General features: G+C 66.9%; 2 protein-coding genes across 4 annotated transcripts in view; both read right to left on the bottom strand.

Annotated features, from left to right (window-relative positions):
• Positions 1-500: 500 nt before the first annotated feature.
• Positions 501-20,495, bottom strand: part of MGAT5B (alpha-1,6-mannosylglycoprotein 6-beta-N-acetylglucosaminyltransferase B) — a 29,851-nt gene continuing 9,856 nt past the window's right edge. Inside the window, exons 4-18 of one of the 3 annotated variants that reach the window (XM_036412409.2) lie at positions 20,068-20,183; positions 19,311-19,384; positions 18,160-18,330; positions 17,334-17,498; positions 15,061-15,230; positions 9,425-9,556; positions 7,799-7,932; positions 5,315-5,445; positions 4,767-4,772; positions 4,407-4,562; positions 3,610-3,756; positions 2,669-2,785; positions 1,816-1,890; positions 1,219-1,475; positions 501-826 (exon numbers count right to left, since the gene is read on the bottom strand). In XM_036412409.2, coding sequence (XP_036268302.1) covers positions 628-826; positions 1,219-1,475; positions 1,816-1,890; positions 2,669-2,785; positions 3,610-3,756; positions 4,407-4,562; positions 4,767-4,772; positions 5,315-5,445; positions 7,799-7,932; positions 9,425-9,556; positions 15,061-15,230; positions 17,334-17,498; positions 18,160-18,330; positions 19,311-19,384; positions 20,068-20,183 — 2,050 coding nt within the window. In that variant the 3' untranslated portion in view covers positions 501-627. Of the gene's footprint in view, positions 827-1,218; positions 1,476-1,815; positions 1,891-2,668; positions 2,786-3,609; positions 3,757-4,406; positions 4,569-4,766; positions 4,773-5,314; positions 5,446-7,798; positions 7,933-9,424; positions 9,557-15,060; positions 15,231-17,333; positions 17,499-18,159; positions 18,331-19,310; positions 19,385-20,067; positions 20,184-20,495 lie in introns of all 3 variants that reach the window. The other 2 variants (XM_045572134.1, XM_045572135.1) reach the window with 2 other exon arrangements.
• Positions 18,335-20,495, bottom strand: part of MFSD11 (major facilitator superfamily domain containing 11) — a 29,335-nt gene continuing 27,174 nt past the window's right edge. Inside the window, exon 14 of the mRNA XM_036412294.2 lies at positions 18,335-18,372. The gene's annotated coding sequence lies outside the window, so the exon portion shown is untranslated. The remainder of the gene's footprint in view (positions 18,373-20,495) is intronic.

Here is a 20,495-nt window from a genome sequence, read left to right as displayed (position 1 = left end):
ACAGCACTGAGGGGTGGGGGCCTCGGGGGCAGTGGGCCGGGGCAGCCAGGGCCCGGGCCAGGGGAGTGATGGGCAGAAGCGCCTGCAGTGGATGCGGGAGGCTGGGGCGGGTGGGGAGCAGGCCATGGGAGCAAAGCGGTGTCTGGAATGGCAGCCGTGCCAGGAGAAGATCCGGTGGAGAGAGAGGAACAAGCAGGAGGAGGACACAATGCCGCCCCCGCCCGAGGTCCGTGCAGCGGGGAGCAGGTGTGGGAAAGGGGCCTCCCCCAGCCCCTGCCCCTCTGGCCACACCCCAAACTCCTCCGGAGGGACAAGGCCGCCCCCTCCCGGGACCCTGGCCCAGGAGGCCAGGACCCCCTCCACCTGCCAGGCCTGCCTCTGCCCCTGCTCCTGGCCGGGGACCCTCTGGCAGCCCCACAGCTGTTGGCCTTGCTGCGGCCATGAGCCCTGGGAGGAGGAGGGGGAGGAGGGGGAGGGGAGGAGGAGGAGGGGGAGGAGCCTGCCCCGGTGGGCACTGCCCCAGGAGCCGCCCTCCCTGCAGCCTGGCGCAGGGAGGAAGCCCCGCTTGGGGGGGTCGCTGGAGCTCGGAATCTGCTGGTGCTTCTCCGCCCGTGGGCCGCCGGCGCCTCACAGGCAGGCCCGGCACAGGGCCACCTGGCCCCGGCGGAAGTCCCGGCAGGGGCAGAGCCGGCGGAGCTTGGCGCTGGCGCCCGCGCAGCTGAAGAGCAGGGGCTCCTTCTGCAGGAGGCACTCCCGGCCGGGCTGGGCGAAGGCCGGGTACAGGTGGTTCATCTCCCACTCGGTGCTGTCGCAGGGTACCTGCAGCCTGCGGGCACCAGGGCGGTGGCACTGAGCAGGCGCAGAACGCCCAGCGGTCCTGGCCCCCCCCCCCCCTCGCCCTGGCCGGCCCGGCCCAAACCGGGGAAGGATTTTCTAGGAGCTGCCAGACAGACCCTGGCCCTCCGCGCCTTTCCCACCTGCTCGGAGTGGGGGGGACAGGAGGGTGGGCCTGGCTGATCCACCGGGGAAAGCCTGGGGAGGATGCTGGGGGGGGTGGGGGGCAGGGAGGCCCCCTCGGTGCGTGGGGCTGAGGCGGTGCGGGGAGTGTGGAGCTCCAAGGGTCACCTGCTGGGACGGTCCCTCCCTGACCCCCCAGGCCCCCCGGGCGGCCGGCCGGGCGGGGGCAGGCCTGGCCGGGCGGAGGGGGCGCTCGCTCACTTCTGGAAGGCGTCCTGGCTGTTGAGGAAGGGGAAGAAGGAGGGCTCGCAGACAAGCCCGCGGTCCAGGCAGGCGTCCGTGCAGGCCCTGCCCGCGGCGGCCAGCCAGGCCCGCAGGGAGTGCGCGGGGGGCCAGGCCCCGGGGGCCAGGCTGGCGTTCCGGGCCCATTCGAGGTGGGTGGCGTTGGGGGCCAGGACGAAGGGGCTCTTTGGGGCTCCAGCTCCTGGCGGGGCGGGGGCCGGGGCTGCGCAGAAGTCCTGTCGGGAGAGAGCAGTGAGGGGGCAGGGCCACGGGGGCCGAGGGCCACGGCTGACACGGGGGTGCATCTCCGTGGGGGCTTGCTGATGCGGGCGGCCTGCCGGGGTCGGCACTGATCTGTCTCCAAGGAGGATGGGGGGAGGCCAGGGAACCCACCCAGGGCCTCAGGCCTGGCCTCTGACAGCAATGCTGACCCCACCCTCAGCTCCCTCCCCACCGGCTGTGCGGGAAGGAAGGGGACAGAAGGAAGGGCTGGGGAAGCAACAGGAAGTCAAACGGACGCAGCCTGGCGCCCTCCTCTGGTGGGATGGAGTTGGGAGGGGGAGCAGAGGCCCCTACCTGGTGCTGGATGTAGGCATGGATTCGCTCCAGCATCCCCTCACAGGTGTACTCGTAGGGCAGGTACGGCTCCACCTGGGGGGCACAGGCAGACGTGGGCAGACCTGGTGCCCAGCCCCGCCGTGCTCAGCACGGGGAGCGGAGATCTGCCCCTCTGCTCGGACCCTGCTCCTCCGTTACCCCGGGGGCCCCGGGGCTCAGGACCTCCCTCCACGCTGGTCCCAGCCTCACTGCGCTTCTCCCCTCTCAGACACAGGCCCTGATGCCTCCTCCCTCAGCCAACCCAGCCCTCCCCCTCCCTCAGCGACACCGCTTCCAGGAAGCCGCCGAGCACCCCCCACCCAGTGGCCCAGGCCCACTGTCCTCTGTGACACCCAGACTCCGCGCCTGGGCCATCGTTTCCTTCTTTCCTCCCTCCCTCCACCCTGTCCTCCCTTCCTTCCTCCTTCCCCTCCCACAGATGCTTTCCCCCCTGCTTTTCAGAGACGAGACTCCCTACAAATGCTCCGCCTGCCCCCAGCAAACCCGTGCCACACGGGGATGCGAAGGCCGCGCCAGCCGAGTCCCACCTGCGCGAACCCCCGCAGAGGCGGCACCAGCCTGGGAGCGGCCCCCACCGGGTGACCACCGCTGCCCGCACGGCCTCCCGGCCCCTCACCGGGAGCGGCCTCACCTGGCGGACAGGTGCCACGGCAGACCCACTGAGGCCAGGGGTGGCTAAAGCCCCCCCAGAGCCGGGGCCAGCGGGCGGGGCCTCGGGGCTCTCACCTGTGCTCCTCCCTTCACACGCGCCCAGCGGCCTGGGCGGAACCCGGGAGGAGACCCGCACGTGGCCGCCGGCGCCTGGGCTCACCTGGGTCCTCATGATGGCCTTGACGGCGGCCTCGAACTCCGCCGAGTTGTTGTAGTCCACGGTCCACACGTGCGGCCTCCCGATGAAGCGTTCCGCGTACGGGTGCTGCGAGAACACCTGGGGGCGGGGCGGCGTGTGCAGCCCCGCCCACCGGCCCCGCCCCGCCCATAGACCCACCCACTAGCCTCAGCGCCCCGCCCACCGGCCCAGCGCCCCGCCCACCGCCCATAGACCCACCCACTAGCCTCAGCGCCCCGCCCACTGGCCCGCGCCCCGCCCACCGCCCATGGACCCATCCACTAGCCTCAGCGCCCCGCCCACCGGTCCCACCCGGGCCCGCCCGCCCGCCCGCCCCCAAACTCCCCGCCCACTGGCCTCATAGCCCCTCCCACCGACCCCATCTCCCCGCCCACCGGCACAACGCCCTGCCCACTAGCCTCAGCGCCCCGCCCACCCGACCCCAACGCACCGCTCACTGGCCTCATAGCCCCACCCACCTGCTCCCATAGCCCCTCCCACCGACCCCGCCCACCGCCCATGGACCCACCCACTAGCCTCATCGCCCCGCCCACCGGCCTAGTGCCCCGCCCACCGCCCTCAGCCGCCGTCAAAGGACCCACCTCCCATAGACCCGCCCACCGGCCCAGCGCCCCGCCCACTGCCAATAGACCCGCCCACAAGCCTAGCACCCCGCCCACTGCCAATAGATCCGCCCACTGCCCCAGCACCCCGCCCACCGCCCATACACCCGCCCACTAGCCTCAGCGCCCCGCCCACCGGTCCCATGGCCACACCCGCCAGTCCCAGCGCCCCGCCCACCAGCCCCAGTGCCCCGCCCACCGGTCCGAGAGTCCCTTTGCTCCAAGCCTTGGCCTCCCTCCTCCAGGACCTGCGGGGTCCCCATCTCAGACCCTCAGATCTGGGGCTGGGTCCCCACTCACCTCCCTGGAGGTGGGCTTGCCGCGGAAGAACTCGTGGTTGAGGGAGCTGTGGGGCGGGCTGAAGCGGGACTGCAGGAAGACACAGCCGTTGGCGATGGCCTCCAGGGGCGCGGGGCCCTCGTAGGGGAAGCCGAACCCTATGAAGAGCTGAGAGAGGCGGGCAGCGGTCAGGCCAGGACCACACGCAGCCCCGGGGCGCAGGGCGGGGTAGGGGTTGGGCGTTCACGCACAGGAGGCAATGGCGGTGAGGGGGAGGGGGGAGAGGAAAGAGAGCTCAGCCCAGCCAGGGTGGCTCAGTGGTGGAGCATCGACCTATGGACCAGGAGGTCAGGGTTCGATTCCCGGTCAGGGCACAGGCCCAGGTTATGGGCGTGGGGCGAGCGGAGGCAATCAATGATTCTCTCTCATCTCTGATGTCTCCCTCTCTCTCCCCTTCTCCCTTCCTCTCTGAATTAAACAACAACAATAATAATAATTTAAAAAAAACAACAGCCCAGCCCAGCTGGTGCCACGGCCAGTGCCTCCCCTCCCTGGCCTCGGTTTCCCCATTGTGAAATGGGGGGCAGGGGAGACCATCGGTGGCGTTGCTGCTCTAAAGGCCGGTTCTGCGGGGGGAGGGGAACCGTGGACCCCACTTCAGCCGCCTCAAAGGACCCTGACCATTCACCCCGCAAACACCAACCCGCACCCAGCTCCAGCCCGGAGAGCGCCCGGACGGTGACAGTGACAGTGAGACGGTGACAGTGAGGCGGTGTCACCCGGACGGTGACAGTGAGGCGGTGACAGCTGCGGCTCACCTTGGCCTTGCGCAGCAGCTGCTGGAACTCGGGCTGCGGCAGGAGCCCGTGGTTCTTGACGAAGGCGGGGACCTCCGGGGGCCGCTGGCTCTCATAGAACACAGTGCCATGGACCTCCATGTGCGCACTCAGGATGCTCAGCACCTTCTCCTTCCCCTGGGGGGGCGAGGGGGTGGGAGCCGGCCGCCCGTGGACCAGCCCTAACCCGCTGTGTGGCCCCGGCACAGCCCCCCTCCTCCGACCCTCCATCTTCTGTCCCTGTTCCCTGACCACTACAGTGAGGGTCAATCTGCAAGACGGTCACGTGATAAGCAGGAGGAGGAGGGCGGGAGGAGGGGGGAGCACGCAGAGGTCACCTACCTGGAGCTGCCTCGTGGCCAGGGGGGCAGAGAAAAGAGGGGGGAGCAGGTCAGTGCCCGGCGAGCAGGCACCCTGCCCGCAGGCAGCACTCCTCCGGGACCCCGCCCTGAAAATGGGGTGCCAATCCCTGGTCCTCTCCCGCCTTCTCCACGGCCCCCCATCCCACAGAGCCCCCAAGTCTCACCTAAGCCCCTTCCCATCCCAGGCAGGAGGGAGGAGGGAGGGGGGAGGGGGGAGGAGGGAAGGGGGGAGGAGAGAGGGGGGAGGAGGGAGGGGGGAGGAGAGAGGGGGGAGAAGGGAGGGGGAGGGGGAGGGGGGAGGGGGAACGAGGGAGGAGGGAGGGGCGGAGGGAGGGGGGGGAGGAGAGAGGGGGGAGGAGGAAGGAGGGAGGGGGAAGAGGGAGAGGGAAGTCACAGGCCTCAATCAAGGACACTGAGTTAGGGGCGGGAGGGGGACAAGGGGCCAGCCCTTGGCGGTGGGACCTCTCTCCTGACCCACGAGCGGGCGCCCTCCTCGGGGTGTGCGGGCGGCGGCGGTGGCGGGCGCACCTTCCAGATGCTGGCCTCCTTGCCGTACACCACGGCCATGTTGTGGGCCTTGCCGGCCTTGACGCGCTGCTTCTCTGTCTGGTTCAGCTCCTCCGACACGAAGCCCATGAAGGAGTTGTCGGGCGTGTGAGCTGCGGCCAGACAGGCAGGAGGGAGGGAGGGAGGGCGTCACCAGGACACCAGGCTCCCAGGCCGCCCGCGTGGCAGGACGGGAGGGGCTGGGGTGGAGGGCTTGGGGGCAGAGCACCCACCCGCGCCCTGGCCTGGCCTCTCCCCCCCCCCCCTCCCCCTCCCCCTCCCCCTCCCTCTCCCTATCCCTCTCCCAGAAAAGGTCACCGGCCTCGGGCGGGCGCGAGGAACCCTGAGGGGCGTTTGCTGGGCCTGGGCTCATTTCTGTGATGTCTCGGGAGGCTCTGCCCGGCTGGCAGGGAGGGGCCCCAGGAGGGTGGACCAGGCCCTCCCTGGCTCCCCGGCCCCATTGCCTGGCCAGCCCCATCCTCCCTCCCTCCCCGCTGGCTCCAGCTGGGCTGCCACCCAGGCCTCTCCCTCGTCACCATCTCCTCCCTATTCTCCGAGCTGAAGACTCAATCCCTCGTTCCGCGCCCTCCCCCAGGAGGGGCAGGTTTAGGACACAATGGGCAAACCAAGTGGACATGGCACAGGAAGTACGGCAACCAATTAAAATAACAGGACGGCCAAAACCGGTGTGGCTCAGTGGATAGAGCGTCGGCCTGCGAACTGAAGGGTCCCAGGTTCGATTCCAGTCAAGGGCATGCACCTGGGTTGCGGGCACATCCCCAGTGGGGAGTGTGCAGGAGGCAGCTGATCGCTGTTTCTCTCTCATCGATGTTTCTAACTCTCTCTCCCTCTCCCTTCTTCTCTGTAAAAAAATCAATAAAATATATTTTTTTTAAATAACAAAATAAAATAACAGGACGATTAAGCAGGAGCTGGGGCAGAGATGGGGCGGGATGAGGCCAGGGCGAGGGCAGGCGGGGAGGGGTATTGGGGGGCAGCCAGCCTCCCGGGAGCTCCCTGGGAGCTGCCCGGCGATGGGGAGGAGGGCTGCTGGTGCCTGGCTGCCGGCACGGGGTGTGCCACTGAAGCCGGCAAGCAGCTCTGGGTTTTGTTTTCTCTCTCTTTAACTTATTCAACCAATTGACATTTTCTGAGGACCTCAGGAGGCGTTAGGGAAATAAAGATAAATTGGCCAGTGGCTCCTTCTTTAGTGATTCATAATCTATCAGTGAGAGTAAATGTGTTTGCAAATAACTCTCATATGATTCAATATATGCTTTAACCGAATGAGGAGTATTTGAGAGTTATAAAAACGTTCTGCCTGGAGTAGGAGATGAGGGGATCCCTGAAAGTGATGGCAGAGAGGGAACATTTCACACGGGGTTTTGGAGGATGAGTAGGAGTTTGCCAGGTTTGGACCTCCACATCCAGGGGCTCCACCCCAGGACAAGTCCTTATTTTGTCCGTGTGGATTATTTTTAAAAAGATATATTTTATTGCCGAAACCGGTGTGGCTCAGTGAATAGAGCATAGGTCTGCGGACTGAAGGGTCCCGGTTCGATTCCGGTCAAGGGCATGTACATTGGTTGCGGGCACATCCCCGGCAGGGGATGTGCAGGAGGCAGCTGGTCAATGCTTCTCTCATCGATGTTTCTAGCTCTCTATTCCTCTCCCTTCCTCTCTGTGGAAAATCAATAAAATATATTTAAAAAAAAATATATATATATATTGTTGATTTTTTACAGAGAGAGAGAGGGATAAAGAGTTAGAAACATCAGCCGAAGCCGGTTTGGCTCAGTGGTAGAGCGTCGGTCTGCGAACTGAAAGGTACCAGGTTCGATTCCGGGCAAGGGCATGTGCATTGGTTGCGGGCACATCCCCGGTAGAGGGTGTGCAAGAGGCAGCTGGTCAATGTTTCTCTCTCATCAACGTTTCTAGCTCTCTCTCCCTTCCTCTCTGTAAAAAATCAAGAAAATATAAAATAAAAAAAAAGTTAGAAACATCAGTCAGCTGCCTCCTGCACACCTCCCACTGGGGAAGTGCTTGAAATCAAGGTCCATGCCCTTGCCCGGGATTGAACCTGAGACCTTTCAGTCCGCAGGCTGACGCTCTATCCACTGAGCCACACCCGCTATGGCTCCGTGTGGATGATTACAGAAGCCTCTCACCCCATCTCCTGCTTCCCCCACGCCCATTTCACCACGCCCGTTCCCTCGCTGTCCCTCCCCTCCACCCCCATCCCCGCGGCCTCTCTCTGGAAGGCCCCGGAGGGCAAGGCCAGGCGCTGCGGTCCCCACACCCAGGCGGCTCCCCACCTGCGCCCGCTCCCTGCCCCCGGCAGGGGCACACTCGTGCTGGAGGGGGAGCCAGGCTTCCCGGGGAGCCGAGGCCTGGCATGTGGGGGGCGGAGCGGCCTCCGGGGGGCCCCTGGGAACCGGGCCCGCCCCGCCCGCGGCGGACGCTCACGGAACAGGGTCATGAACTGCTGGGGGCGGAGGTTCCAGTAGCCCCAGGTGGTGCGGTAGCCGTGCAGCGTGGCGTACTCCTCGTGGTTGTAGGCGGGCTCCGTGCCGAAGGTGTCGATGACCCGGAGCCGGCACCTGCCCCGGGGACGGGAGCCAGGGTCAGCCGCCTCGGCATCTCCTGGGCCGGGTGCCCACAGGGGCGGTACACGTGAGGCGAGAGCATGGGCTGACAGCGCTGTGTGACCCAGGCGGCACCCTGACCCGGGGATGCGCCCAGCACCGGGGAGGAGGGAATATCCCATCATCCCATCGAGCGGATGACAACCGCCCGGGATCTCGGGGCCGTGGGACCACGAACCCACACTGCCAGCGGTTAGGCTGCCCCCAGGAGCTCCGAGGGGAGGCCCTGCCTGGGGGGGTCCCCCACACGGTCCCGGGGTCCCCTGTACCATCTGCACTTTCCCCTGAGCCCAGGAGCCCGCTCCCCAGGCTGTGCCTGGCCGTCTGGCTGAGGTGCAAAGGGCAGGGCCCGGGCCGGCAGGGCGGGCACACCCTGGCCAGGCAGCGCCTCAGGTCCCCCTGCCAGTCTGGCCACGTCCGGTGGCCTCCAGCTGGGCAGGCTCTGACCCACCGAGGCCGCTCCCGACGGCCACAGCCCCCTCCCTCCTGCGCCCCCCCTCCCCCCCTCCGGGGCTGGGCACCGAAGACCCACTCGCCCCAGGAGCTCCCTCCCCGCTCCTCCCCGGACCAGGCCGGCCACAGCTGCTGAGGCGGCCCTCCTCCTGGATGGGGGGGCGGTGAGCAGCGAGCACATTAATAATAAAAGCGGGAACCTGCCTGTCACTAATGAAACCACAGGGACCGTCACCGAGGCGGGCGCCGACGCCACGCAGAGCCGGCTCCGGTGCCGCATACCCCGGGCCCCGCGTCTGCCAGACCGAGCGTGGCCCTGCCGTCCCCTGGGCGGGGTGCGAGGGCCCCACAGAGGGCGGGGTGCGAGGGCCCCACAGAGGGTGGCACTGCCGTTCCCCGGATGGGGTGCGAGGGCCCCACAGAGGGCCCAGCCGCAGAGCACTGTCCCTTCCCTCCCCCTCCCGCCTGCACTTCCCCTCTGCCCCCAGCCCGCCCCGCAGCAGAGGGCCACCGGGCACCGTGGTTCCTTGTCCCTGGGGTCAGCGGGGGGTGGGGGGCAGGCTCCTTGGAGGAGGAAGGGGGAGGGAGGACGGGGACGGAGGGACAGGGACGGGGGAGGAAAGGGAGGGACAGGGATGGGGAGGGACAGGGACGGGGGAGGAGAGGGAGGGACAGGGACGGGGAGGGACAGGGACATGGGGGGAGGGAGGGAGGGACAGGGACGGGGAGGGACAGGGATGGGGGAGGGGGGGAAGACGGGAACAGGGAAGGACAGGGATGGGGGGAGGGAGGGACAGGGACGGGGAGGGTCAGGGACGGGGGGGAGGACAGGGACAGGGAGGGACAGGGACAGGGACGGGGAGGGACAGGGACGGGGGGAGGGAGGGACAGGGACAGGGAGGGATAGGGACGGGGTGGGGAGGGCGGGGACAGGGGGACCCGGGCCAGGCGCCCTGCAGAGCATGGGGGTGCTGTGCCCTCACCCCCGCCTCACCGGTACTCCCGGAAGGACAGCCCCATGTGCTGCTTCATCTGCTGCAGGCCGTGGTAGTCGGTGTAGATGAGGTCGAAGGGCAGCGGCAGGGTGAGCGGGCAGCTCCCCCTGCCCGGCGGCACCCCTAAGGTGCTGAGAGGAGAGCCCTCAGTCTGAGCCGGGGCCCCCAGGCCCCGGGACCCGCCTTCCCAGCCGGCCCTGGGCCTGCAGGACCTGGACCCCCTCCCCACCGCCATCCCACCGCCCCCCCTTCCCACCGCCTCCCCCTTCTCACCGCCGCCCCCCTTCCCACCGCCCCCCCTTCCCCCGCCTCCCCCTTCTCACCGCCTCCCCCCTTCCCGCCGCCCCCCCTTCCCCCGCCTCCCCCTTCTCACCGCCGCCCCCCTTCCCACCGCCCCCCTGCCCACCGCCTCCCCCTTCCCACCGCCTCCCCTTCCCACCGCCTCCCCCTTCCCACCGCCTCCCCCCTTCCCACCGCCCCCCCTTCCCACCGCCTCCCCCTTCCCACCGCCGCCCCCCTTCCCGCCGCCCCCCCTTCCCGCCGCCTCCCCCTTCCCGCCGCCTCCCCCCCTTCCCGCCGCCCCCCCTTCCACCGCCTCCCCCCTTCCCACCGCCCCCCCCTTCCCACCGCCCCCCCTTCCCACCGCCTCCCCCTTCCCACCGCCCCCCCCTTCCCACCGCCCCCCCCTTCCCACCGCCCAGGACAGACACGGGCAGGGAGGGCGCTGTGGGAGATGAGCTGGCACAGGGAGGGAGCAGGACGCCTGAACGAGGGCTGGGGGCCCCGAGGTCCGGCCTGGCACCGCCAGCAGGAAGGGGCGTCTTTGCTAACCCCACACGCGAGCCCCCCGCCAGAGCGCCCCTCAGCCTGTCCTCGAACCCCCACCCCGTCTGCCTCGTTGTAATCCTGCGCTGCTGACTGGCACCTGGCACCCGCTGCCAGCTCCTTCACGTGAGCATTTCCATCTGGGACGGGGCTGCTCTGGCGCCAGAGCCTTGGGGTGTCCCATGGAGCGGAAGGACATGGCACAGCAGTCCGTGTAGCTGCTGCCAGGGGTCCCTGCCCACCATGCAGGAGCCCCACCCCGTGCAGGGTGACAGGCTCCGAGCCGCACTCAGACAGTCTGCGCTGCGCCAAGCCAGGGAGCGGGGCTGGCCCTGAGGAAGCCGTTTCCTCCCGGACAGCAGCGCCCGCCTCCCCCGCCCCCGGTTTTGGGGTCCAGAAGCCTCGCTGGGAGGCGGCCTGAGAACCCGGAGCCCTTTGGGGCCGCGGAAAGCATTCCTGGCCTTGGGCCCGGACGCCCCGTGCCCTCCTCGCCCACTCGGTGCCCGGCGGTGCCCACGGGCCTCTCCGGGCCTTCGGTCGGCTGGAACGGCCCCCAGGAAGCACTCCGGTTCCGGAACACACGCCCACCCCTCCCCTGCGGGAAGGGCCTCGGTCCCAGCCCTCTCACCCGGCGGGGGCTCCGGGACCCTCAGTCCGTCTCATTCCGGGAGCCACTGCCGAGCTCTGCGCCCCAGGCCCGAGCACAGGCCCTGCCCGGCTCCCTGCCGCGGCCTCCCGGAGCCGCGGAGGCTGCTGGCCTCGGTGAGCGATGTGGGGAGGGCGCGGCTTCTGTAGGTTTCTCCCGCCCCCGCAGCCTCGCCGGCTCCGCGTCCATTCTAAGTCCTGGACCGTCCCCGCGCCTCACGGGCACCTCCAACCCAACCCAACCCGGCGGCCCCAGCCTCGGGGCCTCCCCAGCGCCCCCGCCCGCCTCGAGGACGGCCGCCCCGGGCCCGTGGCTGAGAGCCCGTCACGGCCACATCCATCCGAGGGGCTTCCAGCCGGGCCCGCCCCGCCGGCTCCCCTTCACGGCCACATCCATCCGAGGGGCTTCCAGCCGGGCCCGCCCCGCCGGCTCCCCTTCACGGCCACATCCATCCGAGGGGCTTCCAGCCGGGCCCGCCCCGCCGGCTCCCCGGAGCGATGAGCCGGAGGCGGCTCTGTCAGGCCGGGCCGGGCGGATGGGTCCCCGCCTTCGTCATTCTCGGGGACCCTCGCCGGATCTCCCTTGGCGAACGTGGAACGGCAGAAAGGCCAGGACGCCGACTCCCCGTGGGGAGCATGGCGGCCGTTTCTGCTCAGCCCCCCGCCCCCCCCCCGGCTCCCTGCTCTCCAGCCGGTCGGTCGTCTGCCAGCCGAGTCGGCTAATTCCCCGCTCAGCCCAAGCGCACTGCGGGCGGAGGCAGAGCCTGGTAATTTTCCTCAGGCCGCGTCCCATTAATGACGCTTGAAATTATGCGAGTAAAATGGATGAGCACAGCCGATCCCGGGAGGCGGGAGAGGGAAAGCTCAACTTTCCAATGCCCGCTGCAGCCGGCCGGCGCGGCCCCAAGGCCGAGCATCAACCCAGCAACCAGGAGGTCACGGCTCCACTCCTGGTCAGGGCCCAGCCCCGGGTCGGGGGCTCAATCCCCAGTAGGGGGCGTGCAGGAGGCAGCAGACAACCAATGATTCTCATCATTAATGTTTTCATTTACCTTTCCCTCTCCCTTCCGCTCTGAAATCAATAAAAATGTTTTCTTAAATGCCCACCATGGAACCAGGCATTCATGAGGATAAGTTGGGGTGCAGCCCCGGGGGCTCTGGCTCCTCCCCTCCTCCCTAAGAGAGCCGGCGGCTCCGGGAGGGGCTGTCTGACATCACCTCCCGCAGCAGCAGAGCCAGGTGCCGGCTCGGTATTGCCCCAGCGCACTGCGGGAGCCGGTTAACTAACACGGCGGTGCGGTGCGGGGGGAGCGGGGGGAAGGGGGGAGTGGGGCACCCCGGCCCGCGCCCGGCAGGGGCCGGACGTCCGCTGGGAACATCTGGGAACAAACTGCCGCCAATGTCCCCACACAGGCCGTTTCCGCCCAGGGAGCCGCCTCTGTCGCAGACGCCTCAGCATGCACATGGCTCACCTCCCGCTGACCTATTTCCAAATTAACTCGGTGCCGCCCGCACAGAACGGTCCCCGAGGCCGAGCAAGGCTGCGGGACCCTCCTCCCGCAGAACCCAGGCAACGCCACACACACAGCCCAGCCATCTCCGCCCCCAACGCCCTTCCGCTCCAGCGGCCACCATCTTGCTATGGGTTGCGTTGTGCCCCCCCCCCCAAATCCATAGGTTGGAGTCCTCACCCCCAGCACCCCAGGATGTGACCTCATGTGGAGGCAGGTCTTTACAGAGGCCACCACGTTGGCATGAGGTCACCAGGTGGGCCTTGTCCACCACGACCGGCATCCTTATAAGAAACAAAATCTGCCCTGGCCAGTTTGGCTCAGTGGATAGAGCATGGGCCTGTGGACTGAAGGTTCCCGGGTTTGATTCCAGTTAAGGGCACATGCCCGGGTTGTGGGCTCGATCCCCAGGAGGGGTCATGAAGGAGGCAGTCAATCAATGATTCTCATCATTGATGTTTCTCTCTCTCTTCCTCTCTGAAACCAATAAAAATATATTAAAAAAGGAAGAGAGAAAGAAAGAAAGGAAGGAAGGAAGGAAGGAAGGAAGGAAGGAAGGAAGGAAAGAAGGAAGGAAGGAAGGAAGGAAGAGGAAAAATAAAACAAGAAAAAAAAATAGCAATCTGCCCGGCTGGTGTGGCTCCGAGGTTGAGCATCAGGCACCACGAGGTCACCAGTTCTATTCCGGGGCAGGGCACATGCCTGGGCTGGATCTCAGGGGGCTGCAGAAGACAGCTGAGAGATGTTTCTCTCTCTTCAATGTTTCTACCTCTCTCCCCCTTTCCCTTCCTCTCTCTGAAATCCATTAAAAAACCTTTTTTCTAAAGAGGACATGTGGAGACAGCGGCAGGCACAGGGGAAGGCCGTGTGAGGGTGAGGGAGGGTCTCGGTGACGCTTCTGCAAACCAGCGAACGCCAAGCACCACCGCAGCAGGGGCGGGGCCTGGGCAGACCCGCAGCCGGGAAGGAACCTCCCGGCCCCCCTGGCGCTCACACCCTCGTCTCGGACGCCCCTCCGGGCGGAGACAGTGGGTGCCGCTGGCTGGTCCTCGGCTCCAGCAGCTCCAGCCGGCTCCCTCCCATGGCTGCCCGGAGTGGCCACGGGAAAGGGCTGTTGTGGGGGTGGCTCTGGCCAGGAAGGAGCCAGAGGAGCTCTCACCCGGCCCACACCGGTCACAGGAAAACCCAACAACCGGAAAGGGCGTGGCCCAAAGCACACCCTCCCACCTGACGCCCCCCTCCGGCCGCCTCCGAGGGGCACCTCTCCCTGCAGCCTCCGCTTCTGGCATTTCCAACCCACAGAAGCCGGGCAGGGAGCGAAGGGATGGTGGGAAGACAGGGATTTTCTGTGGGGGCGCCTGTGGGGGCAGGCGCCTTGTGGTGAAGTCATGCACCGGGGGTTGCATGTATGTGGAGGTGTGTAGGTGCATGCAGAAGTGTGCATGGATGTGTCTGTGTGTACAAGCACAGGGTATGCACAGCATATACACACACACACACCCGCCTGTGAGCACGTGAATGTGTGCGTGTGGGTGCATGTGTCTAGAGAAAGAAATGGCAGCAGGGGGGTATTTCAGATCGGGGGATCCCTCAGCAGGGCCTCACTTTCGGGGCTCCCCCATCTTCACGCTCTGGCCCTGTGGTGGGCGATGGCAGCCTGGCTCATGGCTACCAGAGCCGCTGGCTGTGCCGCCCACAAGTTGCCCACGGCTTCTTGGGCTGCCCACACACCGCCCCCTCCTCCCTCCGCCCCCATGCTCGCCCCGTCTAGCTCCCTGCAGGAGCTCGAGGGAGGAGATGCCTCGGGTCAGGCCGGTTCCCGGGAGCTTGGCAGGCACTGGCCGCACTGGCCGCCCTGCGGCTCCGCTCCCGGCTGGGCTCCCGCAGAGCGCGGGGGCACAGCAGTGAGCAGCCCGGCGCGCTGGGGGTGAGGAGTGGGCACGCCCGGCTCTGAAGGTTTGGCAACAAAATGCCACGGAGGCGGCCAGGAGTCGGGGCGGCGTGCGGCTCCCTCTCCCAGCAGGGGCGGCTGGTCTGAGAGTCAGCACCGGCACTGGGGACAGCTCCCCGCCAGACCCCCCGCTGGGGTGACGCTGGGCCAGATGGGGCGGAGGTGCTATTTCCAGGTGGCACCTGAGCCCCAGAACCTGGGCTGGCGCTCCCAGCGCTGCCTCCCGCCACCCGTGCAGCCGGTCAGTCCCGTCACCACGGTCACTTACACGTGCCTCAGGGCACCCCCCCCCAACCTCCCGCCTCCCTCACACCGGAGCGACGGGAAAGGCAGGCCTGGGGAGCGGGTGGGCATGGCCAGCCCAGCTCACACCCTCCGGGCTTACTGGCCTCCAGCCCCCAGACAGGCCCGGGAGGAGCCCGGTTCCGGAAGAGCCACTGCGAGTCTCCCCAGACCAGCAGGCCGAGGGGACCCGCTTCCACCGCGGCTCCACCCACAGGCCAGTGTTTGCCGGCCCCGGGCACCAGCACCGGCCCGACGGCCCGGAGACGGAGGACTGCCGGAGAACTCCACCGTGTGAGCAGCGCCGTGTGAACACGCTTCCGTGGCACATCCCACACGTGACCGGTGCCCGTGGGAGGAGGGGGTGGCAGGCAGAGCACGGAGCAGGGTCCCGGGGACGGCTCCCCTCCCGGGCACTCACCTCTGCAGCTCCTTCAGGGACACGGTGACCCGCAGGCCGTGGCCCAGCACGTAGAGGGCGGCCAGGATGTCCGCCCACTGCACCATCTCCCCCAGCGGCCCGCCCTTCAGCACCCGCGGGCTGAACACGTCCCCGGACTCCTCCGTCAGGAAGCCGATGTGGACGAGGATCTGGGGGGACACGGAGCGTCAGCACGGGGGAGACAGCCCTGCCGCCCGGGGAGCCCGGCGGCAGCAGGCACTCTCCACGCTGGGCCTGGGCACGGGGAGCCAGGCAGAGTGGCCGCCCTGGGCGGGGGCTGCAGGAGAACAGTCACAGCTGCCCTCCCAGCGCTTACGTTCCGGATGGAGAGGAGACACAGTGACACAGACAAGGGAGAATTTCATGAAATGGGAGGGGCTCTGAAAGAGACAGGCAGGACGATGGAGAGTCAGGTCAGTATTCACTGGACGGGTGACGGGTGGATGGGTGGATGATGGATGGATGGTGGATGGATGGATGGATGAATGGACGGATGGTGGATGGATGGATGGACGGATGGTGGATGGATGGGTGATAGATGGATGATGGATGGATGGATGGATGCATAGATGGATGGGTGATGGATGGATGGATGGATGGATGATAGATGATGGATGGATGGATGGATGGATACATGGATGCATGGATGGACAGATGATGGATGGATGGATGGATGGGTAATGGATGGATGGATACATGGATGGATGATGGATGGATTGATGATGGATAGATGGGTGATGGATGGATGGATAAATGATGGGTTGATGGGTGGATGATGGATGGATGGATGGATGATGAATGGATAGATGGATGGATGATGGATGGATAAATGGATGATGGATGGTGGATGGATGGGTGATGGATGGATGGATGATAGATGATGGATGGATGGATGGATGGATAAATGGATGATGGGTGGTGGATGGATGGGTGATGGATGGATGGATGATAGATGATGGATGGATGGATGGATGGATGGATAAATGGATGATGGATGGTGGATGGATGGGTGATGGATGGATGGATGGATGGATGGATGGATGATGGATGGTGGATGGATGGGTGATGGATGGATGGATGATAGATGATGGATGGATGGATGGATGGATAAATGGATGATGGGTGGTGGATGGATGGGTGATGGATGGATGGATGGATAAATGGATGATGGATGATGGATGGATGGATGGATGGATGGATGGATAAATGATGGGTTGATGGGTGGATGATGGATGGGTGATGGATGGATGGCTGATGATGGATGGATGGATGGAGGGACAACATGGACTGGATGGATGATGGTGGATGGATGGTAACTGGATGGTAATGGATGGATGGATGCATGATGGATCGATGGATGATGGATGCATGGATAGACTGGTGGTGCTGGATGGATGGATGAATGATGGGTTTGATGGCTGGATGAGATGGATGGATGGATGGCTGACTGACTGATGGTGGTGGCTGGCTGGGTGCTGGACTGGATGGCTGGCTGGCTGCCTCGCTGCTGGATGGCTGGATGGATGGATACATGGATGCATGGATGGACGGATGATGAATGGATGGATGGATGGACAGATGATGGATGGATGGATGATGGATGGATGGATGGATGGATGGGTAATGGATGGATGGATACATGGATGGATGATGGATGGATCGATGATGGATAGATGGGTGATGGATGGATGGATAAATGATGGGTTGATGGGTGGATGATGGATGGATAAATGGATGATGGATGGTGGATGGATGGGTGATGGATGGATGGATGATAGATGATGGATGGATGGATGGATGGCTAACTGGCTGATGGATGGGGTGGCTGGCTGGGTGTGGCTGGCTGGGCTGCTCGCTGCTGGCCTGGTGGCTGGCTGGCTATTCTGGCTGCATGGGGTGGGGCTGGGCTGGTGCTGGCTGGGCTGCCTGTCTGACCCGTGAACCCTCCCAAAACAGGCTGCATCCTTCCCAACCTTCGGACAAAGGCAATGACATTTCCGCCAGCGAGAACCAGAGTCCACAGAACGCAGGTCCTCTGAGGCGTCGGAGCTTGGCTTTCCCAAACCCGAAAAGGCCCCAGGCCACCACGTGCCTCTAAGCTCACTTTGCCTCCCCTCCCCCTTCCCGCTCAAACTTAATAAATTCCACAGAACTCTTTCCCAGGCACACCGGGTCCCATGGGGCCTGGGCCCCCGAGCTCACTTCCTGGGCGCTCTGAGCTCCGCTCCCTGCACAGGTCAGAGGTCAGGTACCTGCTTCTGGTCCCTCTGGGCGCCCCCCAGCTTCCGCGCCAGGCGCTGGGCGGCCAGTGCCCACTGGTCCGCGAGCCGCCGGGTCCGTTTCTTCATGAAGATGAGAGACTCCTTCCCGCTGCCCATCAGCTCCAGCAGGTGAGACAGGTTGCTCCGGAAAACGGCCTGGAGGGGAGTCCATCCTCACTCTCACTCTCGGACCCGCAGCCACGCCATTGCCACCCCCTGCTGCCCTGGACGGGGCTGGCACCTCCTGCGAGGCTGGGCCGGCTCTCCTTCTCCCGCCCCTTCTAAGAGGCCCAGTGGCCCCACAGTGGGGGTCCCTGCCTCCCTCCTCCCCCTTCCCCTTGCCACGTAGGCCTGTCCAGAGCCTCAGGAGCTGCTCGCCGTCACGGTCCCCTGGGACCCAGGTGCTGCCAGGAGGCAGAGGGTAGTGGCCAGGGCAGGGCCCGGAGGCCGGGGAGGCCGGCTGCCTTCCAGTGGAGCCAGATAGCTGTGCCCTGAACTAGCTCCACTCCGGACCTCCAACCGTCATCTGCCAAAGCCGATCGCCTAAGGGCACCTGGGAGGCCCTTAAACAGGGCGGCTACTGTTACTGTTATTCTGGCCCATTAAGGGGGAGCCTCAGGGCCCCAGCCACCCCCCAAGTGGGCCCAGGTGAGCGGCACCCCCAGAGGGGGGGCTTCCCGTCCAGCAGGTGAGCTGGGACCTGCCCGCCCCCGGGCAGGGCTGGCCGCCTCGTTGGGCCAGGGGCACAGGGTATCCAGCCCGGAGAGGCCAGATGCCCGCCCACCGCGCCCTCACGAGCTCCCCCCCCCCAGCCTACCTGGGCCTTGGGGAGGGGCTGGGGGGCCGTGGGGGGGGCCGTCCGGTTCCTCCAGGGCAGCGGGGGGCAGAACCACTCGACCTCGCTGAGGTAGATGAGGAAGGAGCACTCGGTGCCGTCCACCCCGAAGAAGGCGTAGCAGGGGTCCGAGGTCCAGCGGGCGCGCATCCACTGCAAAGAGGCCGGCTGGGCCGGGGGCCGGCCGCCCCCCTCACGTTCCCCCGCCCTCGCGCTCCCCGCAGGCATGGCCCTGGGACCCGAGGTCCACCGGAGGGGGACGGGGCCTCTGGGCCCCCCCAAAGATGCAGCAGGGAAGGGAGACCGAACCAGGCCCCCAGGCCCCCGGCCGGCCCCAGAAGCTCAGGGAGGACCAGGCCGGACCGCCATCCTCCAGGTCCAGAGAGAGACCCGGGGAACAACGCCCGGCCAGGGCACGGCGGAGGCGCAGCCACTCTGGCCTGGCTGCAGTCCTCTGGGGCCAAGGTCAGGAGCAAGGTCAGGGTCTGGCTGCAGTCCCCTGGGGCCAAGGTCAGGAGCAAGATCAGGGTCTGGCTGCAGTCCCCTGGGGCCAAGGTCAGGAGCAAGGTCAGGGTCTGGCTGCAGTCCCCTGGGGCCAAGGTCAGGAGCAGCCCCGAGGGCTGGGGCTGGGCAGGACACCTCAGGGCTCCTGCGGGGAAGGGTCTGAGTCCCGCCACCCTCTCAGGGAGCCCGGACCAGCGAGGAGCTGCTTTCACAGCCATGCCCGGCCCCGATGGTCAGACTTCCTGCGGCCGTAGGTCCCGGGAGGTGGGCCGAGGGGGTCAGTGCCGCTGGTTAACCCCCAGGCGGGAGGAGAGCCCACGCCGGCTCCTCGTTAGACTCCGTGGGGAGTCGGGCTGCTGAGGAGCGCCGAATATTTACAGCTCGTTTGCTACAGAAGGTGCTGGAGCGTGGCTCGGCCTGGGACTGTGGGGTGGGCCCACGCGGAGAAGCAGTGACCCTGAGGTTGGCCCCTGCCAGCCAGTGCCAGGCTCAGGGCAGGGCCTGGGCAGAGAGGCCCTGGCTGGCGGGTGGCCCTGCCAGCAGCGGAACCCCAGAGCTAGTCTGGGGCATGGCCCTCACGGAGGAGCCGCCTCCTGGTAACCCCACCGCAGCCCCGGCCCCAGCCTCACCTCCACCTTCCCGGAGCAGTCAGGGAACTGGGGGTCACTGGGCGCCTCGCACTGGTCCCGACGGCCTTCGGACACTGCGGGAGAAGGCCCCAGGCTGAGGGCCCGGCCGGGCCGGAGGGGAAGGCGGGCGGAGCGGAGCGGAGGGTCTGGGCGCGGAGGGCGTCAGGCGCCGGCACAGCCCTGTCTGCGTTCCTCGCCTGAGGGCCCCCGCCAGGAGGGGTGCCCCCTCTGCCGCTGCTCCCACCCTCTGAGGGGGTGCAGAGCCGGGGAGGAGCTGGCTACGGATCGGCCGCTTGGATGGGCAGACCTCATGCATCAAATGTACCCCCACTTTCTCAGGGCAGAGGGGGGGCCCGCACCCCAGACGGATGCTCCCACGTCAAGGGGATTGGAGGGGCCGCCTGAGTCTCAGGGGCCTGTCCTCAGCACCCTCACGGCAGGTTGGGGTGAACCCATGCTGCCCTGTGGAGAGCCTAGGGGGCCTGTGGGAGGAGTCAGGGACCCCGAGGCCATGCCGGCCACCGTACTCTGGCCCCGGGGAAGGGCTGGCTGGCTCCCCCTGGCTGTGCAGGACGAGGCTGTACATGGCCCTGAGAGAGGGGGAGGAAGGGGGAGGGGATAGAAGGAAGGGGAGGGGAAGGAGGGGTGGGGCCCTGGCTCAGCCTTGCTGTGCAGGACGAGGCTGTAGGTGGCTCTGAGGGAGGGGAAGAGGAGGAGGAGAAGGGAGGGGAGGGGAAGGAGGGGGGGCCTGGCTCACCCTTGCTGTGCAGGATGAGGCTGTGGCGCAGGATCTGGTCCACCTTCACGGCGATGTCCGAGACGTTCTGCGCGATGGCCTGGATCCGCTCCATGAGGCCGGCCCCCGGGGGCCACCTGCAGAGAAGCCGGCTGAGCGGGGAGCCCAGGGACCTGCCCGGGGACCTGCCCGGGGTGACCTGCCCGGGACCTGCCCGGGGTGACCTGCCCGGGGTGACCTCCCCGGGGTGACCTGCCCGGGGTGACCTCCCCGGGGTGACCTGCCCGGGGTGACCTGCCCGGGGTGACCTGCCCGGGGTGACCTGCCCGGGGACCTGCCCGGGGTGACCTGCCCGGGGTGACCTGCCCGGGGTGACCTGCCCGGGGACCTGCCCGGGGTGACCTGCCCGGGACCTGCCCGGGGACCTGCCCGGGACCTGCCCGGCCGGC

The sequence above is a fragment of the Pipistrellus kuhlii genome, unplaced genomic scaffold, assembly GCF_014108245.1.
Source record: "Pipistrellus kuhlii isolate mPipKuh1 unplaced genomic scaffold, mPipKuh1.p scaffold_m20_p_44, whole genome shotgun sequence".
Classification (NCBI taxonomy): Eukaryota; Metazoa; Chordata; class Mammalia; order Chiroptera; family Vespertilionidae; genus Pipistrellus; species Pipistrellus kuhlii.
Note: the sequence above shows the minus strand (reverse complement) of the source record. Positions and strands in the feature narration are given on the sequence as shown.